The 12,318-nt window shown below is 41.9% G+C and overlaps 1 protein-coding gene across 1 annotated transcript in view; it reads right to left on the bottom strand.

Annotated features, from left to right (window-relative positions):
* LOC106570412 (basic salivary proline-rich protein 2-like) overlaps positions 1–8,194 on the bottom strand; it is a 33,293-nt gene extending 25,099 nt beyond the window's left edge. Inside the window, exon 1 of the mRNA XM_045693703.1 lies at positions 8,047–8,194. Within this exon, the coding sequence (XP_045549659.1) occupies positions 8,047–8,194 (148 nt within the window). The remainder of the gene's footprint in view (positions 1–8,046) is intronic.
* Positions 8,195–12,318: the final 4,124 nt, after the last annotated feature.

Genomic DNA, 12,318 nt, shown 5'->3' with positions numbered 1-12,318 from the left:
GCTTCTGTTGGGGGATTCCGGTTCCGAGGTAAATAAAAATACTTTAGAAAAAACAGATCCACACCACATTGGGTGAGGCGGGTTGCAGGAGAGTATTTTGAAGTTGAGGTTTAGAAAAATATAAAAAAGATATGCGAAGAAAAATATATAAAAAGATATATACATGGGACATGACAAGACGAAGGACAAAGACGTCTGACAGCTACGCCATCTCGGATTATTAAACAATATTAAACAAAGGTGCCAAAATTGGACATGAATTATGAATGGGCAGTTCTGCAGACAAGGAGGGGGATTCTCACCCCTCTTCAGTGTGGAAACATTAGTGTTACATTTCACTTGTCTCAGTGTGTTAACCATTAATTAATTAGCTGAATTGCTTGTCAGCTTCAGGGGCCTCTACCTTTTTAGCATGGAGTCCGCTGTCACTTGCTGATGTGTTTGATAATGTAAATCACTTGAGTCTGCCACTTTTTGGGCAAAATTGTAATTGAGACGATCAGAGCGCACTTGTACCCAACTGCAAATGGTACATTTTCCATAACCCAGGCATTTGCGAGCATCTGGCTGCTCAATGTGCCTGCTAGCTACTAGGCCTACTTGCTAGCTTCATTGACAAAACACAGAGTCGGAACATAGCCAGTTAGCAAGTCATTTTGGGCACTGATTAACAGCGTGTAGCTTGTGCTTTATTTACGATAGTTTGACAGCTTGCAGATGATGAAGTTGTAAACATCTTATTGTTCCCGACTCGATAGTGCACTAGTTTTTCATGCACATTCTTTTACTTGAGAAATACTGCACGAAACACCTTAACTCGATTAAGACCTCTTCTGCAAAAACGTCTAAATTAGTTACAGATTTCTTGATTTACCTTAGATTAATTTGGACTATTTTAAGGAAGTTACTATTTTGAAGAAATGCCTATGTTGTTGCTACGGTGACTCAGGAGTGACAAACAACACTACCTGCCAGGGTATGACATGCGAACATAACACACCCATATCAAACCACACCCCCAACACAACTCTCGTTTGGCTTCAGTCATGGCCACTAACATTTCATCCAAACCCTCCAAAGCAGGAAGCACAGTCGCCCTTTAAGAGATATAATCCGCTTGAGTAAGAGTGATAGTTTTTTACAGCTCCTTCTCTCTGCAACTTTTAATTGTGTGTGTGTGTGTGTGTGTGCGTGTGTGCATGTTTGTGTGTGTGTGTGACTACATTTAATGAAACCACCCCTATCTGTACTACTACCTGTCAGTCACTCTGTATATTTATTACTTATTTCTAACACAGTGTATGTTAGGTGTCTGCTTCAATCCTTCACTTGATTAGGGAAAGAGAGAGACAAACAGAGAGAGAGAGAGAGAGAGAGAGAGAGAGAAAGAAAGAAAGAAAGTAAGAAAGAAAAAACAATGAAGAGAGAGAGCCAAAGAAGAAAAACAGCCTATTTATTTTATTTAACTAGGCAAGTCAGTTAAGAACAAATTCTTATTTACAATGACGGCCTACCCCGGCCAAACCCAGATGACGCTGGGCCAATTGTGCGCTACCCTATGGGACTACCAATCACGGCCGGTTGTGATACAACCTGGAATCAAACCAGGGTCTGTAGTGACACCTTTAGCACTGAGATGCAGTGCCTTAGACCGCTGCACCACTCGGGAGCCCGACAAAGACAGACACACACAGCTAGTCTGCCTAGCCAGTGGTATACTATACTGGTCTCCTGGCTCTAGCCCAACAACGGCCCTCCAGACGCCTTCTCTCAACCCCAGAGCCACTGAGTCTCCTCGGGCTCGCCGGGCTGTCTTAGCCCCTCTCCCCATGAGCGCCAAACACCATTTTTATAGATCACTATTAAATCGTCAGATTGTTGAGACCTGGAACGGTTTAATCTCCCAGACTTTAATGACTTTAGCAGGTTGGTATTCACAGGGGTGTAAAGAACTGAAAGACCTGTCTGTGTGTAATGTAAAGACACAGTTCACGTCTATGAACTGACTTGGATAATCCAAGTAAGAATGGATGAATGCATTGCTGATAATAGCTATACAGTAATACACTGCTACCTGACTTGAACGGCAGGGATAACACTTTTAGAGACAGACACTTTTGTGAGCAATTTACTTTTTCTTACTATGCATTATCATCATACTCCTCTCCTTTAACTGGATTTGGACTGACATCAACTGCTTTAAAAGACTCTCAGCTATGTTTAGAGAGTGTGTGTGGTTCTAATTAATTACAATGGTGAGAAATCTGTTTTTTTAATTTTACCTTTATTTAACTAGGCAAATAATTTAAGAGCAAATTCATACTTACAATGACAGCCTACCCCAGCCAACCCTGGTCCAATTGTGCACCACCCTATGGGACTCCCAATCACAGCCTGGATTCAACCCAGGTACTGCAGTGATGCCTCTTACACTGAGATGCAGTGTCTTAGACCACTGTGCCACTCGGGAGCCCATTAAACAAACACTGCTTCTTTGGAGTGACATTTCAGTCAATGCAGAAGCAGCAGACTTGGACAGTTTTCTAAGATGCCAATTCCCGCTTCCCGAGAAAATGGATCATTGATGTTCTCTGCTGCGTAAATAAGAAAACTTTACAAACAGGCACTCAGAGAAAGTCTCAATCAGAATGAAAAATACTTTCTAAAAACCTCAGCTCACTTGTTTCCAGTCCACAGACCTGCAGGATTGAGCCCTTAAGAAACCAGAAGAATGCAAAAGTTTTCACATGGCAAAGTATCTGATGAAGATTTGACAATGATACAGATGTAATTTACATGAGTAGTCTGGTTTCAGAAGATGATAATGAGGGCTCTAATGCCTCAGTGGATCTGTTCTGCACTTACAATCAAAGAAAAGTTTTGGTCCGGTTATTAAGTGGTTCTTTGAGCTAAGAGAACATCTATAGGCTTCAAGCAGGATCCACTTTGATGCCCAATTAAGCCTTGTGTTATAAATTAAACTATTTGAGGGAAGCCAGTATTCATGGAAAAGCAGAAAAAAACACAACAAAAACAAAACAAAGCATATTTACATACGTAATATTTATTTTGTCTCGCCAATATTCTCTGCACTCAGTTAGCCAGATCCAATGTGGGCGCAGGGTGCCAAATATAAGCGATAATTCATCTACCGCGGACCATCCAGACAATGATAAGAATTCAACACTCCCGCTGCTCGTCTCTCCATGTTTGCTTTGTGTTGTTGAGCTCTGAGCTCTGATATCCCCCTTATCAAAGCCAACAGTTCATTATTTTGACGCTGTGGTAGCGGTTTATGTGCTCTTTGACAATCACTGGTAAATAAAATAATCAGAATCTGCCAATTATATTTATCAGAGTACACTGGGGTTCCATTCCAGAACTCCTCCCATTTAGAGCACGAGCTTACCTAACACAATCTCCGTTGATATTTCTGTGCACCCTTAATTAATCAAAACCCACTCTTGGAAGGTTATTACAAGAAAAAGGATATGGCACAGAGAGGGGTACCAATGGCAAAAAAGTATATTGAAAAAGGGACAATTATTTCTGTGAAATATGGCTAGCTAGAAATGGCCGCTCACTTTCAAATTGACTCGATTGTGGTGCCATTCATCAATGTTAAATGATGGAAATAATAGTGCTTTTTTATGGGTTTTGGGGGACAATTGTGTCCAAAAAGTATTATTATTTCTTTCCATCACAGTGGAGTCTGCATTTAAGCCCATATTTCCCTGTGAGTCTGATGCTATAAATTGTCCTCCTTTATAATCTGTGTTAAGAGCATGAATTTTAGGTTTTGGACAAATAATTGAATGAATGCAGGAAAACCCATCATTTTTCACATAAGCCAAATAAATCAAGGAAAACAATACAGCCATGCGGGACCTCGGGGACAGACATTGTGAGGCACTTACACTGACTTTTTCCAATAATAACATTCTGTCTGGGGGAAGGACATTAAGACAATTATATAAAGTAAGTCAGAAAAAGTTAAACTATTAAACACACTCTGCAAACTCTAAGTCCACTAATCACTGGCGACGAAACAAGCAGGAAAGAGCCAAAAGCCATCATCATCCCCGTATCGATCTGTAGGAAATCTGGCTGTTAAAAGCAGCTGGATCAAATTCTATATTGAACCTTCTAGTGATGCTAAGGTCATTTGGAGTTTTAAAGTCAGAGTCAACTTTTTTCGTTTTAAACATTGCTTTGTTTTAAATGGAGCAAAAGCTGCAGCTTGTATCCCGAAATGCCTCCCCAAATGCCCCCCCCCCACTCTCCATCTCTTTCTCTCTCTTCTCTCTAGTGGACTCCATACTCTGTCTCTGTCCTCTCTAGTAGTGGAAAACAAAGCAATTGTCTTGGAGCTCCTGCAGACAGGAAGTGTTGTGTCAGGTAGAGAAAGATGCAGTGTGAGCCTCAGTATCCTGTTCCCCCTGAAGGGAAGACCACCATTATGTCAGGACTTCAGACCACCATTATGTCAGGACTTCAGACCACCATTATGTCAGGACTTTAGACTGCTATTATTTCAGGACTTCAGACCGCCATTATATCAGGACTTCAGACCGTCATTATGTCAGGACTTCAGACCGCCATTATGTCAGGACTTCAGACCACTATTATGTCAGGACTTCAGACCACCATTATGTCAGGACTTCAGACCACCATTATGTCAGGACTTCAGACCGCCATTATGTCAGGACTTCAGAATACCATTATGTCAGGACTTCAGACCGCCATTATGTCAGGACTTCAGAATACCATTATGTCAGGACTGCAGACCACCATTATGTCAGGACTTCAGACCACCATTATGTCAGGACTTCAGACCACCATTATGTCACAAATTTAGACTACCATTATGTCAGGACTTCAGACCACCGTTATGTCAGGACTTCAGACCGCCATTATGTCACAAATTTAGACCACCATTATGTCAGGACTTCAGACCGCCATTATGTCACAAATTTAGACCACCATTATGTCAGGACTTCAGACCGCCATTATGTCAGGACATCAGACCACCATTATGTCAGGACTTCAGGCCACCATTATGTCAGGACTTCAGACCACCATTATGTCAGGACTTCAGACCACCATTATGTCACAAATTTAGACCACCATTATGTCAGGACTTCAGACTGCCATTATGTCACAAATTTAGACAACCATTATGTCAGGACTTCAGACCGCCATTATGTCAGGACTTCAGAATACCATTATGTCAGGACTTCAGACTGCCATTATATCACAAATTTAGACTGCCATTATGTCACAAATTTAGACCACCATTATGTCAGGACTTCAGACCACCATTATGTCAGGACTTCAGACCACCATTATGTCAGGAATTCAGACCACCATTATGTCATGACTTCAGACCACCATTATGTCAGGACTTCAGACTGCCATTATGTCAGGACTTCAGACCACCATTATGTCAGGACTTCAGACCACCATTATGTGAGGACTTCAGACCCCCATTATGTCAGGACTTCAGATCACCATTATGTCACAAATTTAGACCACCATTATGTCAGGACTTCAGACCACCATTATGTCAGGACTTTACACTGCTATTATGTCAGGACTTCAGACCGCCATTATGTCAGGACTTCAGACCACCATTATGTCAGGACTTCAGACCACCATTATGTCAGGACTTCAGAATACCATTATGTCACAAATTTAGACCACCTTTATGTCAGGACTTCAGACCACCATTATGTCACAAATTTAGACCACCATTATGTCATGACTTCAGACCACCATTATGTCACAAATTCAGACCACCATTCTGTCAGGCCTCAAGGACCATATTCAGCAAACTGGCCTGTTGACTGGCCAATGTCTCCATGGATCCTGTTAAGTAAGGATAGAACAGAGTGAAATAGGGTTAGAATTGGGTTTAGGTTAGGGTCAGGGTTAAGGGTTTAGCCCTTCCCTGAAATAAGGGGTACTACCTAAACTTGCCCAATAAGAACACACATTTTTCTCTTGCAAATAGTTTTGCTGCTGTGTCTTACTGAATATGATCCTGGTCTCTCCAGTTGAAAGGTTGTACCCACTCTCCAGTGCAGTCAGGAGATCATGATCCTGGTCTCTCCAGTTGAAAGGTTGTACCCACTCTCCAGTGCAGTCAGGGGATCATGATCCTGGTCTCTCCAGTTGAAAGGTTGTACCCACTCTCCAGTGCAGTCAGGGGATCATGATCCTGGTCTCTCCAGGGGAAGGGCTGTAGCCAATCCACAGCACAGTCAGAGGTAAAAAGATGCTGCTTGGCCAACTATGCTCTGAGTCAGACCAGCCCATACAGTACATGTGTTTATATTCCCCGAGGAGAAGGGAGGACTGTGTCTGTGTGTTTGTCTGATCCCAATTCACTCTGGTCACATGCTTTTTATTTGAAAGAAAGAAAGAAAGAAAGAAAGAAAGAAAGAAAGAAAGAAAGAAAGAAAGAAAGAAAGAAAGAAAGAAAAAAAGAAAGATCACTTCAAAAGATTGTGTTTGGGTTGTTGTGTGTCATTGATGACATCAATAGCAGAACAACAATCATACCACCAATCTCTTTTTGTTAGTAAAAAAATTGGGTGTCTGTTTAAAAACCACAAAAACCCAAGTTGTTTTCTTCAGCATCACATTATTTTTCTCAGGTTTTTCTCATGTTGTTCTGAATGTATTGTATTATACCCTCTCCACCCTTTTGACATGTCAATAACAACAAACAGAAAAGTGCGTTTCATTGCAGGTTTATGGCTGCAATACAGTCCTGCTTGTGGAGATTCTCTATAGTACCATTACTCTACCTTCAGCATCAGCCAGTGTAGCCAGCACTACAACTAATCACCAGGTGGAAAGAAACAACAACAAAACTGTCGAAAGAGAGAGACTTTTAGAAATAAGTAACTTCTGAAACTGTTTAAATGGAAGTCGAGGAAGAATGCTGTAATACCAAATGGAGACATGTCTAAAATGAGTTTCAGACGAAATGGGATGTTTGTGTCGTAAATTCTCTGAACCCTTGTCTGTTGCAAGTGTGTTAAAGCCACAGTAGGCAGAGGAAGTATTGACTGGATGGGTTTAAGGTAGGTTTGTGTTGTTTATAAATGCACTAGTACCAAGTAATAAGGCCTTTCACAATAAACAACATTACAGATACGTTGGTGAGCAATTTGACTGACGCATGAATAACTCTTGCTTTTCATGATAAATTGTTATGTTGTACATTTAAGCATTCATTTTCAAAATAAGGATAGGGAATATAACTTCCTCCTACATAGTATTTTCAACGCATCCTCCAAAGCAAATTAAGATAACGGCTAGCAAGAGCGATTAGGGAGTGTGTTTCCCTTTTAATTATGGAGTGTGTTGCCCTTTTAATTAAGGAGTGTGAGGAGTCTGTAGATTATGGAGTGTGTTGCCCTTTTAATTAAGGAGTGTGAGGAGTCTGTAGATTATGGAGTGTGTTGCCCTTTTAATTAAGGAGTGTGAGGAGTCTGTAGATTATGGAGTGTGTTGCCCTTTTAATTACAGAGTATTTTGTCATTTCTTAGCTGTCAGTGAATCTGCACAAAAGTGGAGAATTTTATACTAAAGGTGTTATGTTTGTTCCTTATATAATGACAGGTTTAACTACTTTTAATGAACATATACTTCAGCTAGAAAACTCCATGTTTAGCCATGCAAGGCATTCTTTAACCATCTCTAGCCTGCTGGGTAACGTAGTCTAAATGTTATTAACACATAACAACACAAAAGGTACGACAGGTTTGGGAGGTGTCCCACAGCTGTCCCAGCAGTTCGTCCTGTCCCACTCTCACAGAAGGTCCTTGGTTGGTGCACAGCAGGCCACTACAGCCTAATTGACATTAACCCTCACCTTCCTTGTCACAGGCCACCACTGCTCTCACGGACACTCTCTCTCATCAGAAAGGCATTTACCAAATTGAGTCCAGCATATATCTTTAATAAAATAAATCTGCCACCTGAAGGTTGGTGACTGGTCGGTGTTGGCTTTCAATTTGTCAAAGGCTAGTTCACATGCGGCCTCTCGCTGCGGGATTGGGCGAGGGCGAGGTGGGGACTGCTGGGTGCGACACACACACATCACTGCTGTCAGACCCGGGGAAGGCATCAGGCGGTGGCCGACAGCGGCCTGTCCACCGTTGTCACATCCGTGGCCTGGCATTTTGGAGACAAATGCTAACATGTCAGCGAGCGGGAGCCATGGAGGCTTGAGCTGAATAATTGCGTCATGTTGTTTGACACAGGGGTTTTGAGTGGTACTGCCACCGCAGCGCATAGAGACTCCTGATAAATTAACAATATGCAAACGAGGAGACCAGCAGCCGTGTTGTTTACTTACAAAGAGTAAACACTGTCAGAGGGAATGTATTCACGGCCCAGGGTGGAAACAAGCCTGTAAAATGTTGCCCAGCAATTATGGCTTCATCAGCTCATATACAGTACTGTACAGCACTGCAAGGAGTAATACGTTCTCAGTCATGATGAGCTCAATAGTTTCTAACTTCACGAGCAAAAATATTAGTAGTTTGTCTAGTCCTGAAGTGCCCCCTCAGAACCCCGACTCCCTGCCCCCCACCAGGCCCCACCCCTAAGGATAACAACCAGATAGCAAATGGACCTACCACATCCTCTGAAGTCAGACCTGGCTGGAGCCCATGGAGACAAGAGAGCAGTACCAGAAGCCATGGGGCCATCATTATGCCCTGACATACAGTATACTACCTGACAGTGGCTCCTGTTGCAGTGGAGCAGGCCAGGTTGGTGAGGGGTAGACAGTGGTGGTGGTGGGGGTCCAGAGTAATTCTCAGGGGGATCCTTCCAGAGTCTCAGGCATAGATTAGTTGTGTCATGGCGGACCGCAGGGAGCATCAATCAGCTTCCTGCCTGATCGTGATGCTGTGTGACAGGCGGTGTTACCCCGAAACAGGCCTGGTGGTGAATTAGAATGAAAAAGGCCAGAGAGGTAGGGGTGGTAGGGAGAAAGAAAGGGATAGAGAATGAGAGAGAGAGATAGAGTCATGCCTTAGATCTCTCTGCCATGATATAATTGCAGGGATGGCAACTTTTGAAAAAAGCTTGGAGTGAGATTTGCTATGTGAATTTCATTACCCCCCTGGCACAATCGAGAGAAGGGGTACAGGGAAAAGTGTACTGTTTTAAAGCTAATTTCCTTCAATTCTACATATTTTGACCTGGCAGAGGCCTATGACCATGGTGGAAAATACAAATAAATAAATCCACAGGCCAGGTGTATTCAGGCTGCTTTGAACATTAAATAAACACTCGAAATTGGACATTTGGTACTTTGAGATTTGGGGGGGATTAAATGTGCTAGAAACAGTGGGAAGGTGGGATTGATCCCTGTTCTCAGGTAGAAAATGGTATGCAAGATGTGTCGGGGAGTGTTACAGCTACACCAAGACTCTGCACAGGAATTTTGTTATATTGATTGTTGATGGCAGAAGGTAACAAAAATAATAGATTGCAGTCTCCTTGTCCTGCTTTCAAGGTAAGGACACAAACATTTTGCAATTTGGGTGAAATATCTCTTTATAATAGGGCTGGAAGAAAATCCTGCTTGTTCTCCAGGAAGGTTGGCCACCCCTGATCTACAAGTGCTGGGTGTTTGAAAATGTTCTTGTGATAACAATTCATTTCTCAAAATCACCCAACCTTCAATAAAAATCTATTCAATATCAATATTCAGGTGGTTTATGCTTGCTAATTGAATATCCTTGCCATCATCTGACTCTACATAGAAAACATATTATGTATTTATGAGTTGTAAGTCCCCCTACCATCTCTGTCTAGCATGTGCACAATACTAAAATGTCAAAAATTACATTTTTTTGTTGTCGCAGCCTAAATGCCAATCACCAAACAAGGGGACTAATGCAAGTGTGGATTAAATTGTCTTTAGTACATGCTGTCAAAAGGTTGGAGGTTGCCTAGTTAAATAAAGGTAAAATAAAAAATATCTAGCTTTATGGAAATTGACACTGCTAGTACAGTGAGCTCTGTATAATGTAATTCACCTTTTTATGCACAATTTGATGGTTTTACATGCCAAATATATTTTTTTGCTAAATAAATGTTATTCAATCATTGCACCCACACTGCTCGCGTGCGCCACCTAACGTCGGCATGGCCAGGCGCTAAAATAGAAATTGGTTCTATTTGTGACACTCAAAGCGCTACAAGTCTGGCCTCTCCCATCGCCTCATTGGTTTTTAGGAGCATATACCCACGTGGGTGATTGAAAGATTAACTGAGGTCCTCACTCCAGTCGGTTGTAGAAATACACCGTAAAGTTGGTTGCCAACCTTCATATAAAGTCCAAAGAAGAAAAAGAAGCCTGAAGGAAGAAGGAGAGATGATGAGAAACGAATTCGGTTTACCGTTTTATCTGTGAATTAATTGTTGGAGTAGTGGACCTTGTGCATTTCAGGTAAAATACCAACCCAATGTTTCTATCCCAGGACAAATTAGCTAGCAACAGCAAGCTAGCTAGCTAAATTGCCATAAATGTTTAATCCTTTTTGACCTGTCCCCAAATTAATATAATTGGTTCAGAGTTTGTTTTGATATGTCAACTTGTGTGTGTGAACAAAATCAACGTGCACACGATGGCGCACGTGGATGCACACACGCGTCCGGTTTGGTCAGCATGTAATACTGAACACTACTAACGTTTCTCCATCACATCATTCACCCTGTTAATTCAGGCCTATTATCTGCTGGCCACGTCTCAGTCCGAGACGTGTAACACATCCTATTATTACAACTTTCAGGAGTAAGTTGAAAGCCGGACTGAGTTCCCATAGGGGGCGCGCCCCACAGTTTGGGAGCCACTGCTATAGACTACCACCATAGTGCTTGACATTTTTTGCACTGAATGTTGGATTTTGGCGGATCTTTTAGTAATGTTCAGAATGGCCAGTGTAAATGAATAAATAGACCGGATCTGGCCTGCCAGTTGAATGGCCCTGCTGTATCCTATAGTGGTGCTCTTGGCCTTACAAGCCTCCTGAAGCAGAGTCAGGTGGAAGTCTGAAGGAATGAGCTGGCATTTTGAGTGACTATCACATATCTCACTCTACGGCAGTGTCATAAATGAGAATGGGCTTCTCTGCCAAGGCCTATTGCTTCTGATTCATGAAAAATGCAATACTTGATCTCATGATGACTGTCACTGAACACATATTGAATTTGTGTTTGGATTCAATTTATAGTTCTCTACCAGATGTGAATACCCTAACTCATTTTGAGAATGGATGACAGTAATGAATGCTTGGTACAAGGTCACACTATCAACAGATGCCGTCAATCATAAAAACGGGTCACTCAGTTGACCGCTCAATGACAGATCTGCCAACTCTCAAGCATTGGCCGTGAGACACACGCATTTGACCCTCTTCTCACATTCTCACGGCACATGCCTTATATCTCATGCATTGAAATCTACTGCTTTTATTTTTCTAATTAGTCCATTAGTGCGTTAACTTTTCAACTGTGCTCAAATCAGAGCATCTGCAGGTGCAATTCAACATCACGAGAAGAAGCTCTATCATTGTCCTGTCTTGCCACAGCACTGTGAACTGCGGCACATTGAAGCATATGATTGGCCTAGTAATGTGAGGGATCAAGGGGATTGGATGTATGTTTAAAGAAACGCCCCTCAAGATTAGAGTGCAGCCGAACGGAGAGATAGAATGTTCTTAGATTATTTGATAAAACCGTAAAAAGAGCAGCATGGTAGCACTGTTTTATGTAAAATGCTGTCAACAAAATTAGGTTGCTGTTACTCCTGTCCATGCACCTATTGCAGAATGCAGCCTTTAAAAAAAATACAACAATTTAACCTTTATTTAACTAGGCAAGTAAGTTAAGAACAAATTCTTATTTACAGTGACTGCCTACCAGGGAACAGTGGGTTTACTGCTTTGTTCAGGGGTAGAAAGACAGATTTTAACCTTGTCCGGTCAGGGATTTGATCCAGCAACCTTTCGATTACCAGCCCAATGCTCTAACCACTAGGCCACTAGGCATCAGGTTCCCTATCTGATTCTCACAAGTACTTGTTAGAAGGGAGTGTGACCAAAAATGTACTTTATGACTGAGGGAAATTAATTCAAAGCATACATCCTTCAGACCGGAATTTGGCATTTCCTGATTTGACATATCTTTGTGTTATTTGTTGAGATGCTTAGTTTTCTGATGATTTAAAAATGACCAACTTACTTTTAAGAAGCTTTCTAAAATGGTGAGCGAGCGTTGCGCATTTTC

The sequence above is a fragment of the Salmo salar genome, chromosome ssa14 (assembly GCF_905237065.1).
Source record: "Salmo salar chromosome ssa14, Ssal_v3.1, whole genome shotgun sequence".
Classification (NCBI taxonomy): domain Eukaryota; kingdom Metazoa; phylum Chordata; class Actinopteri; order Salmoniformes; family Salmonidae; genus Salmo; species Salmo salar.
Note: the sequence above shows the minus strand (reverse complement) of the source record. Positions and strands in the feature narration are given on the sequence as shown.